The 21,843-nt window shown below is 39.3% G+C and overlaps 1 protein-coding gene across 1 annotated transcript in view; it reads left to right on the top strand.

The window, feature by feature from the left end:
* Nucleotides 1–7,650: 7,650 nt before the first annotated feature.
* The window catches only part of gpr176 (G protein-coupled receptor 176), a 35,401-nt gene continuing 21,208 nt past the window's right edge, over nt 7,651–21,843 (top strand). Inside the window, exon 1 of the mRNA XM_020534872.2 lies at nt 7,651–7,843. Within this exon, the coding sequence (XP_020390461.1) occupies nt 7,651–7,843 (193 nt within the window). The remainder of the gene's footprint in view (nt 7,844–21,843) is intronic.

Raw genomic sequence — 21,843 nt, 5'->3', positions numbered from 1 at the left:
CTAATATTGACTTCTAACAAAATAAGAAATTATTTTGCCAATAGCCTGAAAAATTCAAAAACACGAAGCTGCATAATCCATCAAATCTTAGAAAGCACCCCTATTCTTTGAACAAATATTTATTCCTTTTCCAACATGACAACTGCTTCTTTTATGAGGAGAACTTGAATTGAGTTTCACATTTATTTGTGAATAGGAAATAATATTTTTCCTTGAAGTATGGATTTTCTTGTTGTAGTAACAGAACGGGAACAGTGGGTAAGCAATGATTCTCTCAGGATAATGTCAAATCTAAAAGAGTGGTGTTAGATGACCTTTAGGTTGTTCCACCATGCTGAGTCAACATGTTGTATACAGTCTCTAGAGTCAGTCATCAGCTTGTAACTTCTTTTCTTCTCAGATACTGTGCGTAGTAACGGCAATGAAAAGCACAGCTGCATTTTAAAAGAGATAATTTGCTTTGAGTCACTTACTGAAAGAGTATGTTTTGTGAAGACATTTGTTCTTTATGGTAGCGTGTAGTAAATTCTGTCTTTTGACACGTGTTCAACAATGGGTGGATTTAATCTTGAAGCTGTGAATTGATGACGTTTAATATTCCTGCCATGTGTACAACTGTGAAAAGATGCAGATCGTCATTCTTCAGAAAATTCAGCAGATTTAGACTACACGTGTTACTATGGATACACAAATATCCCACTGAGTTATGTGTTAAGTTGTAATGCAATAGAAAGAAAGATAGATTTGGAGTATTTGGACTCAAATGCATGCATTCTAAGGTTAACTGATTGATATAATGTAACAATTACATCCATTAGTGCCATAAAGTTTTTGTCATCATATGCACAGACCAGACTTTATATCATTCTTACCCAGGAGGATTTTTTTCTTGAAATATTGACAACAATGCAGTTGATTTCAGATCCTCGAGCTATTATCTACTCTAGATGCTGCCTACTATTTGATCATGGCATCACAAATATTGACAACACCATTTAAATTGAGTTATAGAGCATCGTAATTATTTTCTTATACGAAGAAGGGAGGTAGAAAGTAGAATTCTCCTAAAATATTTCATGCCTTCATGCAGCAAGACCTGGACAACATCAAGGGTTGAGCTGATGAGGTGCAAGTTTCATTTCTGCAATGCAATTCAAACACTGGCTGTCACCATGTGAGACAGTTTAACCACCTCTCTGTAACAATGAATTATGTTACAAACACAAGTAATATTAAAAAAGAAAAGTATTTTTTTCACAGAGATTTGGTGAACCATTAACCAGATGCATTACAGAAATCCACCAATATTCAGTAGACAACACCTTCCAAACTTTTGGAGATAGTAAGAACTGTTGATGCTGGAGACAGAAGTAACACAGTGTGGAGCTGGAGGACTACAGCAGGCCAGGCAGCGTCAGAGGAGCAGGAAAGTTGACGTTTCGGATCGGGTCCCTTCTTCAGGAAAAGGATTTGAAGAAAAGTCCTGACCTGAAACGTTAACTTTCCTGTTCCTCTGATGCTGCCTGGCCTGCTGTGCTCCTCCAGCTCCACACTGTGTCACCTTCCAAACCTTTGACCACTGCTACCTAGAAGGACAAGGGCACCAGGTACATTTTCAGATTCCCCTCCAAGTTGCTCAGAGTCCTGATTTAGAAATATATTGATGTTCCTTTAGTCTCACTGGGTGTGGTTCTATCTACACCAAGTGGACCATAGAAGCTCAAGAAGGGAGCTCATTGCCATCTTTTCAAAGGCAGCTAGGGAAGGGCAATAAATATTGGCACAGCCAGTGATGCCAAAATTTCACGAATGAATGAACAGACCCACCTGCAGCAGTGAAAATTATGTTTTATGTATATCCAAAGCATTTGTTTAATTGTTTCCTCAATTGCCAGATCATTCAAGTGAACTATTTAGTCAGTGCCTAAAACTGATCACTCAGCCAGTTATTGGAATGCTATTTATGAAGTTCACTGAACACAAATCTTTTGCCATGTTTCCAACATTACAAAGGTGACTACACTTCAAATGTACTTAATTGATTGTAAAGTGCTTTTGGCATTTAGAGGTAGAAAATATTTTGTAATTACATCTTTTAAAATAATTAATAATATATTCTGTATGGTTCTGAAGTTCTATTTTTATCTCTCCTGTTTCACCAGCACATTTTTTAAAATCTTGCCATCTGTTAGCATAATAAATAGATTTATTGAGCTGGAGGCGACATTTCCAAAGCTCATATATTAAATAGACTGCTGGATATTAATTATTTTATCAGCAGACCAAAAGCCACATATTGAAGTTTCTCCCAAGAGATCATTCTGAGCTTCCTGCATTGTTGCAGCTAAAGTACATGATGCTTACAGTATAAGGAATTATTATAATTATAAGGAATTATAATACCTTCAACATGTAACAGAGGGAAATCAAAATTCAACAACCTTTACTAAAAATATTGAATAAACAGCCACTCAATCGGCTGAAGAAATGTTGTTATACCTCCATAATTGAATTCACTGCACTTCAAGAGTAATTAATTCTGTGTGAACACTAGTTCAGAGAGTTTTGATTGTGAATCCTATGCTAGGAAAAATGAATTTCATTTATATAGCATCTCATACCATCAGCTTGTGCTGATGCACAAGCAATCAAATGGCTTTGAAGTGCAATCACTGTTGTAATGTAGGAAACATAACAGGGAAAAAAAAAACATACTCTGTAAGGCTGTACAAACAGGTGTTATGGTCCCAGCTGATGTTAACACTAGATATGTTAGATTTCAAAGTGAAACCTGGCTTATTGGATTCTAGTTTATTTTATGTGAATGTCGTTGTTAGTGCTCCCCATGACTGAACAGCACCAAATGGCCGATGGTGTCTATGGCTAATGCAGCGGAACATGGCTGACAGTAGTTAGAGACCTTGAGAAAATATTTGCTTATTGTACTCTTCACAAGTAGAACAATAATAACTGTATATTCAAGGTTTCGGGACTGAGATAGAATGTGCAGCTGCAGTTGTTAACAGATAGGACATAGATAAGACATTTAATTAGAAAATCTCTCTTGAGTTATTTAATCAAGCTGTTAGAATACTAATAGCAGGTTTAGTTAAGGTTCTTCAGATAATCATAGATATAGATTCCAAAGTAGTTATAGATCCACCTATATACAAAAAAAACCACTGAAAGCATTAGAGGAAAAGATTTAAACCAGTCTCAGATAGTAAAAGCAGCCCCCATATCATTACAGGGAGATAAGAGAGTCTGGTAACATCATAAAACCATGTAGGACCAGGGGTGGACCACAAACCTGACCATCTCTTTGTCATTCAGTGATATGATTAGCTTAATTGGAAATACATGGAAATTGCTGAGTGTGGCAGTACTTCCTTTGGGTTAAGGACTATCAACAGTTGAACTGTGCACATGATGGCAAATAAATTGCTGAGGCAAGCCTGAACTGTATAAGATGCTGTACCAGAGATCCAATTACAAAGGGATAACTCTGTGCTACTGACCAATAGTAAACAAAAGTGGGGTGGTGGTGGTGGTGTGGGGGTGTGGGGTGGCCGGGAGGTAGGGGTGTGTGTAGGCTCTGAAGTGTAGAAGTTAAGACATTCTGAAATTTTTTGTGTGCCTTATTGCTCTGGAGAAATGAAGCTGTACTGAAGATAAAGCTGCAATAAAGGTTACCTGACAACACCCTGATTGGAAGATAGGAAACCTAACAATGATTTACTGAGCACACTTACAAGAGGCTGTTAATATACTATAACACAAAGAATAAAACACTTATTAAACAAGAAAAAATACAATGAACTGTGTTTACCCAAACAAAAACGTTGGAAAAAGCTTAATTACAAATACCAGTAAAAGACTGAATTCATTTTATTCCATTTATTTCTGCAATATCCTTAAAAAATCTAAATCTCCGCAAAGAGCCACACTATCTCCAACACTAAGACTTCTTTCTTGGCTGTAACTGGTTTCTTTTTTGGTGAAATTCTGCACATTCAATATATGATGTTGTTCTTCTTTGGGGGTCAGTTAGCTCAGTTGGCTGGAGGGCTGGTTTGTAACAGTGACACCAACAGTGTGGGTTCAATTTCCATACCAGCTGAGGTTACCGTGAAGGACTCTCCTTCTCAACCTCTCCCCTTGCCTGAGGCATGATGACCGTCAGGTTAAAGCACCACCATTTGTCTCTCACAGAATCATAGAATCTCTACAGTATAGAAGAAAGAAGCCATTTAACCCTCACTGACCCTCTGGAGAGCATCCCAACCATAACCAGCTCTAATAAGAGAACAGCCTGTAGTCTGATAAGATTATGGTGACTTTGCCTTTAAGTTTTCTTCAACTGATACCTCTCCTTAAGACACATAACATAAATGGCACACAAAACTCACTAGTGCTTTAATTTTAGATCAAACACACAATTGCCTAAACTCAGTTTCTAGCACTTTTTTGCTGTATTTCTTATTGGAGAGTTTAATACTTCAGCCTTCACTCCCCACGCACATCTATGCAGCGTTTGACTGTCTTTCTGGATTATTTTGTCATTCTTGTGTCTTGGACACATCACAATTTTTTTCTCAAATTCTTTTATGCACTGGAATATTAATCTCCTACTCTTCACTTCAAGGGTGTAAAACATGATTAAAATGCATGTAAATATACAGATTTACAAATTCCTGGGCACCAAGCCCACATGAACAACTCCAAAAATGACAAATTATGTTTTTCCCTTCTTAGAATACAAAATACAAAATAGAAAATATAAGTTGCATTTTAAGGTATATATTTTCCTTAATAAAACAATGATGAAAATGACAACTCTTCTATTTTAGGGATGTTGTTGAGCTCTAAATAATTGGAAGTTTTTTATTACAGAGATACAAGCTAGGCCATAAGTTTATGCAAAAAGCACAGAGACGGTTATTTGGCAAAGTATTCATTTTTCTGGCAAAATGTTCACAATCTGTCTGTATCATACTCATTAAGGAGCTAAATGTGGTGTTGATTAACAGATTGGATCATTTGAAGTATTTGTTTGTAGCATAAAAATGCAAACAACCTGCAAAGTTAGTTTGTAAACACACAGAGAAGACAAACTGAATAGTAAGAGCCACATCAACTCTGTCCCATGGTGATAATGTGAAACCTAGTACCACACATTGTCATTGAGGTGAATAGCCTAGATGATTTTAAAGGGAAGCAAGATAAACACATGAAGATTAAAGACCGGAATGATATATTGATAGGTTTTAATGAAAAAGGGTGAGAGGAGGTTTGCTTGGAGCAAAAATACTGCCATAGACTGAATTGGCTGAATGGTTTGTTTCCGCACTGTAAAATCAAGCTAATTCTATATCTACAAGTCCTGTTCCTGCAACATGTTCAATGAAATCTCTTTAAGGTTTATGCTTTGGTAAAACCTCCCAACTCTATGAGCCTGTGGAAAAGGAACTTGGAAATGTGTTCCTACCTTTGACTTTTTCCCAGATGGTGTTGAGCTTTTGCAATCTTGTTGAAGCTGTACACATTCAGGCAAGTAGCTATTATTTCATCAAACTGCTGACTTGTGACCTATAGTTGGTGGAAACATGTCAGAAGATAGGCCATCGCTGCCTCTTACCTAGCGTTTGAGCAGCTCTAGTAGCCATGCTAGTAATGTGACTGGTGAAGTCACACATCTCATTAATGGCTTCCTGAGGATATTTGGGCTTGATGATAATGATGCCACTGAATTATAAGCGGGAGGGGGGAGGTTTGAATCTCTCATTGGCACTACTGTCTGGCAATTATTCTACTTGCATGCATTTTACTTGTCACTTACCAATCAAAGGTTGGATGTATGCCAAGCCTTGATTCATGCAGGCATGAGCAGCTTTGATATTTAGAAGTTGTGAATGGGAACTGAACACTGAAATCATCAGTAAACATCTCCATTCTGACCCTATCTCAGAGGAAAAGTCACTGGTGAAGTAGCTGAAGACGATTAGGCCCAGGACACTGCCCTGAGTCAAGAGATGTCAAGGAGCTGAGGTGTTTGACCTCAGATACAAACTTCTTCCATTGTGCTAGGTATGACTCCCAAGCACTGTGTGAAGTTTCCACCTTATGGCTGTTGACTTGTTTTATTAGGGTGCCTTGGCTTCACATTAGGCATTCACCTTGTGTCCACGTTTGGATCAAGATTGCAATGAGGTCTGAAGTCTAATGGATCTGACGGAACCCAAAGTGAGCATTGGCTACTGCCACCAATGCACTTTCCATGATTCCTTTAATCACTTTGCTGATAACCAAGAGTAGACTCATAAGACAGTGATTGACCGGATTGGGTTTCTCCTGCATCAGTGGGTAGGTGCCAGTGTTATACTTCAATAGTTTAGCTGGAGGAGTGGCTAATTTTGAAACCTAGATCTACAGCTTTCAGCTAGAATATAGCACAGACCCATAAATATTGCTGATTCTTGATTTCACGAGGACTGAATCTATGCAAACAGTATAAATATATTCTACAGAAACTAACAGAAATGTTAAATTTGCACACATATCTGTTTAACGATTAGACTTTATTTTTCTCTAGATATTTCTTCAAGGAGAATCCATTGATGTAATGTCCGTAACTGCATGTATAAGATATTGCAGGTAATGATGAGAATGTCTCTCCAAGACTGAACAGATTCTGTAATAAAAACCCAATAAATCTAGGTGAATGTTCGAATACTTCCTTTCTTGGATAAAATAGTGCCCCTGGGGTTTGGAGTCTGAACAGCGTCCCTTTTTGATCTGATGATGAATTGTGATGGTGTTATTTGGGCTGGTGTTTTGTGAATAAAATTAGACGGAGACAACGCCTCTTTCATAAAAGAAGCCAATTTTTTTGCTATAACACGGTGTAGAGCTGGATGAATACAGCAGGCCAAGCAGCATCAGAGGAGCAGGAAAGCTGACGTTTCGGGTCGAGACCCTTCTTCAGAAATTTTTTGCTGCTAGGTTTTCTTAAAATTGTCCACATTTTGCTTTGAAAAAAAAACCGTGCTTTTGAACAGAGAGTCACTGGAGACGAGAAGCTGTTTTTCTTTGCTGTCGACGTAATCCATTAATGCAGTCAAATAAATCCGTGCTGATCTGGCGAGCAGGGGAACCCCTGTAGGAACAGCATGGGGAGATCATTGGGAGGAGATCTTCACCGTGGGCGAAGGGAGAATCCATGGAAAAAAGGCTGGAGGTGGGCTAACCTACAGAGGGAAAGGTGCAGCAGGAGGGAAAGGAGCGGGATGGAGTGGGTGAAATGAAGGCAGCTTCTTTTTTTCTCTCTCTCTCTTTACACTGTCGTCACCAGGCAACTGATTTCTGACGAATTTAATTCCAGCCTGTGCAGTGATCTTGTGGATAGTACAGTAACCAGTTTGGGAGGGGGGCGGGATCTACAAAGACTGGAGCTGAAAATTGGGAACTATTAGACACTGCTTTAGAATCTGTTCATCTCTCTAATAAAAGAGGGAGGGATATTAGATTTTTTTTGGTGGCGCTGTGGGGGGGGGGGGGGGGGGAGAGAGAGAAGTCACTTTGTTTTGGTGCCCCCGCCCCCTTTGCAAGATGTTTGGGTGGGGGTGAAGTGGAGCATATCACACAAGGACCATGGAGCAGAACGGGAGCTCCCCTGTGAGCTGGAGCTCAGACACCAGGGTAGCCGAGCTCAGCAACCTCAGTTTCGGCAGCACCGTGGCAGGGAGCGAGTCCTCTGCCAGCTTGCAGCAGGAAAGCGAGGAACAGAGCTACCGAGACTTCACAACCTGGGTGCAAATCCTCATCTTCATCGGCTCCGTCCTGGGTAAGTGGCCTCTGCCTTGCACATCTGCTGACACAGCACCCAGCTACACATGGTGTTAGCCAGCAAAGTGACACAGCGGCGGCTCCACTCCATGCGTTTACTGCTGTAAATTACACGTTGAATGGCATTTTGTTTGCTTTTTTTCTCCAGTACCCCCCCCCCCCACAATTAAACGTGCAATGCATGGGTTTGGTAGATGGTGAAGGGTGGACCTTACGGAGAAATGCACGCGTTAATTAAAGATGTTGAATCTCTGGGAGTTGCCAGTGTACGCCTGTATCTCCCTCCTTGAAAAACTGACCGCTTGTGATACGTGTAGATGTTGCTGCTCCCTCGTGTCTGCGCGCTTTCGGATGGTTGCACAGACTGTTCAGTTGCACAGAAATTGTCGGCTGTAGGTCGGCGGCAGGTACTACAGTCAATCCAGAAGATCAACCCCACCCCACCCTTCAAACTAACCTCTTGTCAAGGTGTTTGATTTCAGCAGCAAACGGCGCAGGACAATCTCCTGCCCACAGGACTGCTGGGTTTAACCCTCCCTCCTTCCCACCTCCATCACACCTCCCCATTTACAGTCAGCAGTCTTCTCACGTAGAAAGGCGCAGTTACTGCTAGAAAATGCAAGTTACTTATGAATTAGGAGCAAGATTAGGCCACTCGGCCCCTGGAACCTGCTGTGCCATTCAATAAGATCAAGGCTGATTTATTGCTCCCGCATTCGCTGTTGCCCTGTTCAATTCATTTCCTCACTCCCCGCCCGTTTTAATGTTAGTTAAAACTTGCATTTATATAGCGTCTTTCAAAGCATCTTACATTAAATGAAGTAGATTCGTTTACAGTGTGGACGCTTGAAAAAAACAAACATTATTCTTTTGTACGAAAACAGAAATTGCTGGAAAAGCTCAGCAGATCTGGCAGCATCTGTGGAGAGAAAGATATTGCTGGAAAGAGAGAGTTGAATCATTATTTTCACTGATTATGATAAGGTCTTCCAAAACTTTCAAAGGCATGGCTTTGTTTATATTTTGTGAATATGTTCAGGAAATAAATTTCTCGTTAACCAAACTGCAAAAATAAAGCATTTCATGCCAGGGTTCATTATGGAATCTGAATTGCCCAGTCTTAGTGAGGAAGATTACCGATTCTGAGGAAGGGTCACTCGGCATGAAACGTTAACTCTGATTTCTCTCCACAGATGCTGCCAGACCTGCTGAGCTTTTCCAGCAATTTCTGTTTCTGTTCCTGATTAAAGCATCTGCAGTTCTTTCAGTTTTTATTATTCTTTTATATGTGGATGTTACATTTTTCTTCGTTCCTTGATTAACCATGCAGTGTGTGATATTTCAAAATTAACCCTAATCATAATTGCTCCGTTCAAGTGTGTAGAGTAGATTAGACCAGAATAGTAACAAAACAGGAGTATTCTATGTAGAAAGAAGAGTTTTCATTTTAAAGCTTCAGTTTATGAAATCAGAACATCCTAAAGATTTGACAGCCAATGAAATATGATTTGAATTATGATGTTGAAAATACAGCAACCAATTTGTATACAGCAAGCTCAATGGAGCAGCAATGAGCTAATGGCCAGATAAGCTGTATGATTTGATCATGTTTTCTTCTTTCTTTTTGGCTCTTTTTCTTTCATTTCTGCTGTTTTTTTAAAATTGTTGTGGTTTGTTGTTTTATTTAATTATGGTTCTGGTGGCACCGGTGAATCGTGATTTTGTACCCTTTTCACGGTACTCCTGTATTCCTATACTTGAGTATATGTGACAATAAATCCAATTCTAATTCTAATTCTAATGGTGCTGATTGTAGGATAGATAGATGTCTTGCACGCCATCAGGGATAACTCTCCTGCAAATCTGTTACCCAGGGTTGACTGTCTACTTATAAATGCAGTTCGGCATTGTGCGGTGGAAAATTACTTTGAAAAATCTTGATTGATCGGAAACCATTAGCAAAGATCCTCAAATTTTAGATAAAGGAGGGAATTAAATAATTCCACGATCTGGAGTTTCTCTTTTGATTGAATTGTTTTTGTTTCAGAGCACTTTTCACCTGAAATTGGTTAAATCAACAGAAAAGGCAGCCTAATGTCCTGCTGCTTGATGATGAATTTAACATTTTGACAAGACCGATGTTTTTGCTGATAGGAATCTCCTAGAAATGCTACAAAGCCCACTGATCTACAGTTAAATCTCTTGATATAACCAGCCTTCTCTGAACTAAGCCATTTAAAACATAATTTCTGTTGGTGTTTTCCACTGTTGAAGAAAGATTTGCATTTATAAAGTGTCTTTCAAGACATCCCAAAGCTCTTCATTTTTTTTTTGAAGTGTAGTCATTGTAATAACATCCATTTACTCATCCAGACATCTCAGAATATATTTGTGAACCATGTATATTTTACAGCAAGTTTGATCACTGCAAAATGAATTTCTATCTTTAGTGCTATCTTACATTGCACTTGGAGCTGGTACCACCACAGAACTGACCATACCTCAAATCTAATTAGTCACCATGATAAGATTCTGTTCCCAGAACACGTTTGTGGAACATCAAGTAGGGTCTGACAATCAAGCTCCTTTAGGGTCTACATACACTAATGGACACATATAGACAAAATATACACTTTTGAAGATAGTAAGAACTGCCGATGCTGGAGTCAGAGATAAAGCAGTATGGAGCTGGAGGAATGTAGCAGGCCAGGCAGCATCAGAGGAGTAGGAAAGTTGACGTTTCGGGTCAGGACCCTTCTTCAGAATACTTTTAATTAATTTACTCAGACACTAATGTAATGAATGTGACTTATGGCACTGAGTGTAAAGGTAAGGAATCTATGTTAAACTTATATAAAACACTGGCCTGGTCTCAACAGGAACACTTTGTCTAGTTCTTGGTGCCACACTTTAGAAAAAGTTTAAAGACAATTGAGAGGGTGCAGAAAAGATTCATGCGAATTGTTCCAGGATGTGGAGATTCCGTGACATAGATAGATTGGAGAAATTGAGCCAGCTTCCTTGGCGAAAAGAGGTTTGAGACCAGATTTGATCGAGGCATTCAAAATCATGATGAGAGGACAGGGCAGAGGGAATGAGATAAACTGTTCCCACTGGATGGAAGGATGGAAAATTGGAGGGCACAGCTTTAGGGCAATTGGCCAAGGAAGCTATTGAGACATAAGGAGAAATTTATTCAGGCAACTAGTGGTTAAGATCTGGAATTCACTGCCTGAGAGGCTGGTGGAGGTAGGTTCTATTAAGGCATTCAGGTGGGAATTGGATTATTATCTGAAAATACTGAATGTGCGGGGCTATAGGTCAAAGACAGGGATTGGCATGAGGTGTGTTTTTCCTTTGGAGAGCCAGCGCAGCCATGACAGGCTAAATGGCCACTTTCGGTACTGTAATGATTCTATAATTCTGTAATAAATGGTTCTGTATAATGTTTGAACATTTTTGAGTATTTAAAATTAGGTTTCTCTCAAATGCTGGATTAGATACTAGCGTATAATATTTAATTGCTGTGAAAAACCCATTCTGGTTCAATGAAAAGAGCTGCATCAAGCTAACACTCTCAAATATATCAAAGAATACTTTTTAAATGTAAAAGTATTATTCTAAAAAAATGAAAGATGGTACTGGTTCATGGAAAATTTTACATTTTCTGATTTGCAAAGGAGCTTCAGCTAATACTTGAGAAAAATGCTTCGGAAAATAAGTACAACAGAAAGTTGGTCCATGATACTACAGCAATGATCTTTTCCACTGTAAGTTTCCTAATATGATTGGGAAATATTTAATAGTCAGACACCTAAATATGCATATGGGGGAAACAGTTTTTAGTAGATGGGTTTATTACCCATAGGCAGGGGACAAAAGCTTCAAAAAGAATAAATAATACTGGATCTATCAGTTGGGTGGATGGAAGGATAAGAGGCACGGCCAGTCTTAACTTTACAATTGTAAGTTTTAAAAGATTGTATGTGCCCCCACTTCTGTAGTTTAAAGTAGGGAATGCCTAACAGTGATTTTGGTAACCTCTTGCAGTAAACACCTTAAAACCTCAAATTTTTACTTGCCATTCTTCCAGCTGTGAATCAATTTTTTTTAAAGAAGTTATCTGTCTCTAAGAGGATCTTAAAATTAAGTATTGGCCATGTGATCTCACAATGTACTAACATTATAATAGCAATGTAAAGCTTTATTAATTAGGGATCTGTAGCTGACTCTTGTCCACTTATTTACATTTATATAACTTTAATTTAAACCTGTGCAGTGCATAATTTCACTTTGGTTCCAAATGACACATTTGAACATTCTTAATAAAGCCTTTCTTTGTTTTCTGAAATAAGTGATGACATTTATTATTATAAGAGGCTAACATTGAACCTGGATGTAACTCATTAATAAAGCAGCAACTATTTTGTCATCAAGTACTTCAAACCCATACAGGTACTGATTTAATAAATAAATTTCTCTTTCATGCAAAGCTTTTGTTTGAGAGTTTACATTATAAAAATAAGGTGAAGCTATTAAAAGATGTTGGCTGAAAGCTCACTTAGAAATGGGACAGTAGGGCATTGAAAATGATGGATAATGATACATGCTACAGTTGTCCCTATGGCAGTCTTCTCCAGGTATTACTGAGCAGGTAGAATGTCCTCTGAGCCAGGCTGTCATCAAATTTCAGAAGCAAATCATGGCCCTTTGATGTTCATAGAATTAATTTTTTTCCCAATAACCATTCAGTATTCGCCATGTTTGGACTGACCGGGTTTTCCAGTTGAAATTATTCCAAATGTAAACTCCTGTTTCCTTCTGTATGGCTAGGAGGGGGAACAGGAGTGAGCCACAAATTCAGTCTTGACGACTACTGTGCTGACTGCTTTCTACCTGCCACCCACCGCCTTCCAGCCCTCAGAGGTTAGGACCTTTCTTTCATAACGTAACTTTGTTGAGCCAAGAGAATGGTTTGTCTTGCCAATGTTACAGCATTAAAACTGCTGGAGCTGCCATCCATCTCCTACCATAGTCCACTCCTCAAAATGGACCAAGTTTACAGGATAGTGGGAGGCATCTGGTAACCACATTACGTATGATCAGGGTAGAAGGAAAATTAACCCCTCTAATTTATTCTGAGGATTTCCTGAACATGTGCTGTAATCGGCGGAAGATTGAGAGAATCCATATATATATATGAGTTGACTCTGATCTTGCACCAGAATTAAGGAGACACCTTATAAATTGTTGATCAACCTTCCATTGATTTTAACCCAACTCTGAAGCCACCCAGACTCTGTCCCTGAATGAATACAAGATCCGTTGGAAAAATTGGATAGCGTAATACACGTTGATCTAGTTCCTCATCTGACCATTAGCCGTTTTGTCAGTCATCGCCAACTCTGATTGCTGTGCGTTTTCCCAGTAAAGATTCCACATAAATATAATTTACTTCCAATCAATTCTAACTCTTTGTAAGATGTCTGTTAGATACCCCTGGCATTTAAAACACTCTTCCGAAAAGTGTGAGCCCTTCTTTGGTTAAGCTTCATAGGACCAGTAGGTCAGTTTTCTTGATGGTTTTAAAATGTGTTCGAGATTGGGTAACACTGTCAATGTCAATTCATCCTGCAGTGGGACTGGAGTGACAGATAGGCCAAGTTTGGTAGAGCTAACAATTTGCCATCTCTGTGTTCAATTTTTTTTTAATAGAGTGAATGAGGAGAATTTTCTTCCATTGGCAAAAGGGCTGGTAACACCAATGTAGACATAAGATGAATTATGTAAGAAGCAGGAGCAAAATGATAATTATTTACATGTAATGAGCAGTTATAATCTGGAATGAACAGCCTGAAGGGATGGTGGAAGCCGATTTACTGGTAACTATCAAAGGAGAAGTTGGCATATATTGGAATAGAAAGATCTTTGAGTCTAGAGTGAAAGCATAGGAGTAATTGGTAGCTCATGCACAGATATAATAGACCCAGTATCTTCCTGTTTGTGTGCTTGGCTCTATGATGAGTGAATGAGTTACATCTTTTGAACATTTCAATTGCTTTCATGATCATTTCCCAATGCCAGTTCAGAAGAGACCATATTTAATTGTTCAGGAGATGGGGGTGTCACTTATTAGGCCAATGTTTATTGCCTAAATGTAATTACCCAGAGGGCAGTTCAAGAGTCATCTATGTTGCTGTGGATCTGGAGTCATATGTAGGTCAGACTAGATAAGGGTGGCAAATTTCCTTTCCTAAAGGGCACTAGTGAACTAGATAGATTTTTACAATAATCAACAGCAGTTGTATAGTCAGCATTAGGCTAGGTTTTTACTCCAGATTTTTATTGAATTCAGATTTCACCATCTGTCTGGCTTGAGTAGATTGCACTTGTGAATTACTCACTCAGTAACATTACCATGATGCTGCTGCCTCCTCTAGTGACGCTACCAGTCCTGGGCAAATGATCATCCATGAGTGGATGTTGCCCCCATCAATCATGCTGTGAGACCACATGACTGCAAATGGTTGGGATTAATTTTACACACTCAATATGTACTATGTTACTGTCCTCTGCTTCATGCATTTTGCTGGAGAAATTACTTGGCTTATATCAGGATTAGTTTCTGCAGTTTTGGTCATGAGTTCTGTCTCATTTAAGGAGACTCTTTTTAAATAGACTTTGCTATAAATTAGACCATTTTGCTGTAGATCCTGTCATAAGTTCAGCCAACTCAGCAGCTTCACACTCTTTGTCCGCCTGAGATACTCCCTAGAACCTCTTCCCGAAGCCTTTCTGTCTCTTTATATCTTCTTCATCTTTAAAAACCTCTTTGACTGGATTTTTACTCTCCTTCTAACTTTTCAACAATGACCATCATATTCTCTTCATAAAATAAAGGATCTTGGGATATTTTCTGTGTAAAAAGTGCTATATAAGTGCACATTGTTGTTGGAATCAAAGATCGCGCAGGGATGCTGATACTCATAGATACTGCGTAGAGTCATTGCCCACAGGGAAAAGCAGAATTAATTGGGAAATGGTGACTAGGAATTGACGTCAATGTGTGACACTTTCATCTGTTGTAGTGCTGGTTGCAGCTCCATCTGTTCACTCCTTTTAAAGTTACGCCTGTTACCTACAGTCACCTAATTGGACAATTCTAACAATGAAAAATGCTGATTTGTGTGAGGAATGGTACCTTTTAAATGAATCTGCATAACCTGTCCCTTTTCTGCCTTTAATGGACTGTAATGAACAGATGGCACAGTTAAAGAAGCTTCTCTGATGCTGTTTCATGGGGCTAAGATTCTGTACTGATGCTAACCTTGGGCTGTTGTTGTCCCTCATGCATTCTGACATAGATAAGTACCTGCCCTTGATTGCAGCTATTGGAAAGATTTGGATTTTTGACTTGGATAATTCTTATTCCTCCTGCAATATTCCATCTCAGTTTTATTTTAAACCTCTTATTTTATGCTGTCTTTTTTATGAAGGCTTTAGATTCCTACATTGTGTTGGTCACGGCTAGTGGTAGCTTTCCTTGTGGCTTCTTGTTTGTATAGAATGAGCGTCATAATCATACATGGGTATTGACTCAAATGCTAAATTTAGACGTTGCATTTAATTTAGTTTGGTTTGCAAAGCTGGAAAGCAGTAATCTTGTGCTATTTTTGTATTGTCTCTTTTGCTGGCAATTTATTCTCCTGTTTAACATAGAGTGTGAAGGAGATGTGTTAGCATCAGAAGTGAAACAGCAATTAACTTAAAGTGCTTCAGTGGATTGTTGCTACAGTGAATGTTAATGTCACTCCCTCTTACTGTTATCCAGTCCAAGCTAGTAATTACATATAAAAAAAACACAGAAGAATTGGAAAAATTAAACACCCTTGAAGTCCTTTAAGACTAAAGGACTGACAGTAAGATTAAAATTTAGTCCAAGCTGGACAATTTATACGGTCAATACTTTTTTTTATTCACTCATGGGACGTGAGCATTGCTGGCTGGATCAGCATTTATAGCCTGTCCCTAGTTGCGTGGGCCTTGGAGGCTCGTGAAGCCGACAAGAAAATGAGAGGGAATGCTGGCAGTGTGTGCCATCTACAAGATTCACGGCAGAAATTCACCAAGGCGCCTCAGACAGCACCTTCCAAATGCACAACCACTACCATCTAGAAGGGCAAGACTGCAGATACTTGGGGAAGGTAGTGGTGAGCTGCCTTCTTGAACTGCTGCCATCCATGTACTGTAGGTGGTAATGCTATTAGGGAGGGAGTTCCATAAGTTTGATCGAGTGACGCTGAATGATTGGTGATATATTTCCAAGTCAGGATGGTGAGTGACTTGTAAGTGGTGGTGTTCCCAAGTATTTGCAGTTCTTGTCCTTCTAGATGGTAGTGGTCGTGGGTTTGGAAGTTGCTGTCTGAGGAGTCTTGGTGAATTTCTGCCGTGAATCTTGGAGATGGCACACACTGTCAGCATTCCCCCTCATTTTCTTGTCAGCTGCATGGACCTCCCAAGGCCCCGTGCGAGGCAGTGACTTCCGAATCGGAAGTCAATGCTGCAATGGGGGTACGAACACCAGTTGGTGTACACAGAACGTTGAAGCGGCTGCAGCTTAGAGGGAACATTGTACACTGCTGATATGGAGCTCGGTGGTAGATTCAGTGAATGTTTGTGGATGTGATGCCAATTGAGTGGCCTACTTTGTCCTGGATGGAATCCAACTTCTTGAGTGTTGTTCAGGAATGCAGTCATCAGGCGAGTGGGAGGGTATTCTATCACGCTCCTGGAATTCAGCTGTTCAGCCATGTTTGAGCTAAGGCTGTAATGACGTCAGGAGCTGAGTGGCCCTGGCGGAACCCAAACTGGGCGTCACTGAGCAGGTTATTGCTGAGCAGGTGCTGCTTGATAGCACTGTTTATGACACCTTCCATCACTTTACTGATGATCGAGAGTAGACAGATAGGGCAGTAATTGGCCAGGTTGATTTATCCTGCTGTTTTGTGTACAGGTTATACTGGACTAACAAATGAGCATATTAATTAAGAGCAGGAGAAGGCCACTTAGCCTCTGAGACCTAATCTGCTTTTCAATATGATCATGGCTGATCTGATTGTAATCTCAGATCCATGTTCCTGTTTCCTCTGATAACCTTTCACACCTTTGCTCAGCATTGACTGAGTTTAGGATTAAGGTCCTACCTTCTCAATTTCTCCCCTTGCTTGCGGCATGGTGAGCCTTAGATTAAACAATTACCAGTCGTCTCTCTCTAATGAGAGAGCAGCCCTATGGTCTGCTAAGAATACGATGACTTTACTTTTACTTACTGACAAAAACCTACCTACCTGTGCCTTAACAATATTCAAGGAGTCTGCTTCCACCACCTTTTCAGGAAGAGAGTTCCAAAGCCTCTCAGCAAACAGTTTCACTTCGACATTTTGTCAGTAATGAAAGGAGCTCCTTGAAAGTGACGTTTTCCCATTTGTTTTAAATAATTAATAAGTAGTATGTGTGCTGCCTGTAAAACGTGTCAGCAGCTGACTAAGTTTGGATCTGCCCATATTCCAGCACATTACATGGAAATAAGGTGCCTTTAATGTGATGCTGCATTAATATGAGGTCACTGGTGAGCTTAAGATGGCTATTGTGCAGATCAGAATAGTGAGCCGACAGCACAGGGATCAATATCTATTGCAGCTGAGAAAGACTTGTGGCACACCTTGCCTTCACCTCAGAAAAGTACGACACTTTGCTATGGTTAAGTCAATAATTGAATAAATGCCAAGGACTGAGAACTGAACAAGAAGCTGCAGTGTGCTCCAATTGCAGCTTGTAAAACAGGGTCTTCTCAATGATGGCCTGAAACATTCACCCCATTTCTGCCTCCACAGATGCTGCCTGACTTGTTGAGTCTCCAGTACTTTATTCCAGATTTCCATCATCTGCAGTGTTTTACTATTGTGTTCGTGATTGACCAGCTCAGGTATCAGATGTGGCAACATTGAAACTGGACCAGAAACACTGGACTCAAACTAAGGGTCAAATCTGGAAATATTTAAAGACTAACCTGGCTTTAAACTGCATCATGACTTCTAAATTTAATCATTATCACTGGCAAGAACTGTATCAACAGAAAGACGTTGAATAAAACATGCAGGTCTGCATGAATGAATTTTCTATTTATTTTAATATACCTTCAGTCTTTTTTACTTTAAGTTAATGTGATAAGGCTGAAACACAGGCAGGGAGGCCATAAATTAGGGCCGTTGACAGCATTAAAGGGGCATCTCTTAATAAGTGAAAGTAGGATGAAGTAGCCAAATGGAACTAGTCTTGGCACCCAAAGTATACACTGCATTGTGGGATACCTGCCCTCAGCAAGCATCCTAGTCCATTAATGCCAAAATATTGTATACATTTCTTAGCCTTTGAGTCTATTGGTTTTCAGTGGGAAATGATTGCAAATTGAAAAAGTGAACACAACGTTTATCATCTCCAAACAAAACTTTGATCTTATCAAGGTGAAGAATTAGCAAAATGGAACCATTGTCTTGGTTACATTAACACTGGGGCCTGTGGGATGTACAGATCAGCTCCTCTTACAGTGGATTCCAGCAATATTATTGAATGCAAGTCAACCACTGTTTCAGAATTATGTTTCTGCCTTTCATACTTCTATCGCTCCTAATGGTTCCAAATTCTGAATTGCATTGTCCATTTTGTGGCTGCCACAATTCGAGTCAATGAGATAAAAGCAAAATGTCACAGCTGCTGAAATAAAAACATAAAACAGTGAAAGCACTCAGTAGGTGGAGCATCTGTAGAGAGAAAAAGAGAGAGGAATAGGTACAAAGTTAACATTTCAATGATGTGTCATCAAGCCAACAAGAGCCTCTTTAACATATTAGCGATGTCATCTCGTGTAGCTGGAATGGATTCAAACTGAAACTGCAGGGTTCTGACTCACTACACCGCTCAGGATTGTACAGCATCTTACTGAATGCCTTTCAGCATCAATTTACTGTGCATTGATAAATTATCCAACAGATTGAAAAAAGAGCTTAATTAATCATGAGTATTCTGCCATAATTACAGCTGATTTTATGAATAAGCTCATTGTGGTTATGATACAGATTTTCTCATTATTTCGTAAAGATTCAGAATGATAGTGTACGATCGTTCTGACAGACATGAGGTTATGATATAAATAACTGATAACATATTTCACAAGATGAAGTCAACAACTATTCCAACCCTGAACCATCTCACTTCGGTTTAGCAGCTCATGTAATTATCTCTAGTGTAGTATGATTAATTCATGTGAGTTTAAATTCATCTGGGTAAGCCAACTCAAAATCTACAGGATGGATGAAGTTTTTACTTTCTTAAATGTTATTTATTGACATTGTTGTGGTTGGTGTTTTGACTGATAAAACATTGGCTCAGTACTCACACTCTTGTTTCTAGGTTAGAGTTCAGATTGTAATCCCTGCTCCAAAGTTTCGATGCATTTTAATCTCAGGTGAGAAGCTGTAATATTGTAAGAACTATTACTTTCTATTGAGCAAATTCAAAACCATAAAGCAGTGATAGCTTCCTCATTCACTGAATTTATGGTGATTAGTCTGCCACTTATTCTGTAGAAGGGACTGTCCTCAGTAATATGCCACATTGATTATGTCTCTCCATGAGTACGTAAGGGACTTGTGGAAAATGCCTTTGCAAAGAACACCTAGAGAGAGAGAGAGATGTAATGGAACTTGTTGGTGTTCACCAGGAGCAGCTCCGTGATACAGGACTCTGTGTTTCCGGAGATGCACACTAAGACAAACTGGAGGACCACAACTCAATGGAAAAAAAAACATTCTTTGGCCTGTCCAAAACTTGCTGGCCTTCTAGTGCAAAGAGTTGTATGCTGGCACATTCCAAGGTCCAGAACTGTTAGTTGAGGGACACACTGAAGGTTGGGGCAGATGAGCAAAGAGCAAAGCGTTGCCACAATATGTTGGTGTATTACAAACTGTAGAACCCCTTGAGCTCTGTGCCTTGCAAACAATGTATATGGTGACACAAGAGAATTTAAAGTGTATTAAGGCACCTTGGAATGAAACACATATAAGAAAAAACAAGGAACGGCAGATGCTGGAAATCAGAAACAAACGAGAAATTGCTGGAGAAATTCAGGAGGTCTGCCAGCATCTGTGGAGAGAAAGGTCCTGTGAAGAAGGGTTAACTCTGCTTTCTCTCCACAGAAGCTGCTAGACTTGCTGAGTTTCACCAGCTGCTAGACTTGCTGTTTTTGTTTCACATTACAATGTTGTGCATAGTGTTTTATGTTTGTTGCATTTTCTGTAATTTCCAATTTGAAATGTTTTTGCTCTTGGTTGTACATCTGATGTGGAATGCATTTTGTAAATGTTAAGAAAAAGAGACAGTTCCCTGTGTATTGAGTGGAATATGCTGTATAGGAACAAGTTGAATTGCATTGCAAATACTGCAAAATTCAAGATCAAGTGTTTTAAAATTTTCAAACTGCTGCAGGGATATCCTGGAACTGTGATGACTGATGTCTGACAACTTCGTTTGTGCTGGGTATGACTCTAAGCAGCAGAGAATTTCCCCTGACTCCCATTGACTCCAGTTTTGCTTGATGCCGTGATTTATTGATTGAGAAAGTATACCAACTTGCAGATATTTCAATCCCACTTGTAGATTGGGAGAGATGATGGCTTAGTGGTATTATCGCTGGACTGTTAAACCAGAACCCCAGGTGATGTTCTGGGACTCCAGGTTCAAATCCCACCATGGCAGAGGGTGGAATTTAAATTCAATAAAAAAAGTTTGGAATTAAGAGGCTAAGGATGACTATGAATACATTGTCAATTGTTGGAAAAACCCATCTCATTCACTAATGTCCTTCAGGGAAGGGAAATTACCATCCTTATTTGGTCTGACCTATATGTGACTCCAGACCCACAGCAGTGTCATTGACTTTTAACTGCCCTCTGGGCATTGATGGGCAATAAGTGCTGGCCTAGCCAGTGACACCCTAATCCCATCAATGGAGGGAAAAAAAGATTTGGTGGCACAGAACAAATTAAATCAGGTTTGATAGTATGTGGTGCATTTTGAAAAAGATTTAGCTGAGAATTCATCAGTCAAATGATAGCAATTAAAGCTTAGACAGTGAAGTGTACCTTGCACAACTGAAAAACTTCCTAATCAGTTTCATCTGAGTAAAGGAACAGGTAACAGAAAGAGATATAATTCATTGTTCCATACTAGGTTCAATTGTAACCAGATTTATTGCAGCGTTACTGTGCTCAATGATCTTTTGACAAGTTTAAAAAAATCCCATTTCAACTGTGGAGCATGAAAATTTCTTTCTGTATCTGATTTGAAATTAAATTGTGACTTTTCTTTAAGGATTGATAAACACAGTTTTGCAAATGGCTGTGCATCTCGGTAGAGCTCTTTTATATCAATCTTGGAAAAATGTGCAGAATTTTAAATGCTTTAAAACACAGCAGTATCTAAATGATCTCTTGCTGGCGTTTTGACACTTTAGTTTGTACAAGTTTCTTTTTGGCTGTATTACCAATAATTCTAATGCCTGTGCTAAGTTGTGTTGCCTAGAAAAATTCAGATGTACTTCTGACATTAGAAATATTAAGGTATAACTATAGACCAAGTTATTTTTTTAGCAATCAGTGATGCATTATTACTGGATAAACCTGCAGCAACACAGACACAATCATTAACCCAGCAAAGTGAATAATTTTCATAAATCAATTCTTCAGAATGTGTTACCCATCAGCATCTGCTAGTGACAGGCAGCAAAAAAGCTTACAAACAAGTACCTGAATAAAACCAATCCCTGAACTCTGCAGCATATCAATTACATAAAAAAGTCAGCAAAGCTAGGCAATTTCAAAGCTGTAATTTTTGCTCTGAGGTTCAGATAGCGGATATAAATTTCTAAGGTGATGTACTTGT

This window comes from Rhincodon typus, chromosome 8 (genome assembly GCF_021869965.1).
Source record: "Rhincodon typus isolate 14 chromosome 8, sRhiTyp1.1, whole genome shotgun sequence".
NCBI lineage: Eukaryota > Metazoa > Chordata > Chondrichthyes > Orectolobiformes > Rhincodontidae > Rhincodon > Rhincodon typus.
The sequence above is the reverse complement of the archived record's forward strand: the minus strand, read 5'-3'. Positions and strand labels throughout refer to the sequence as shown.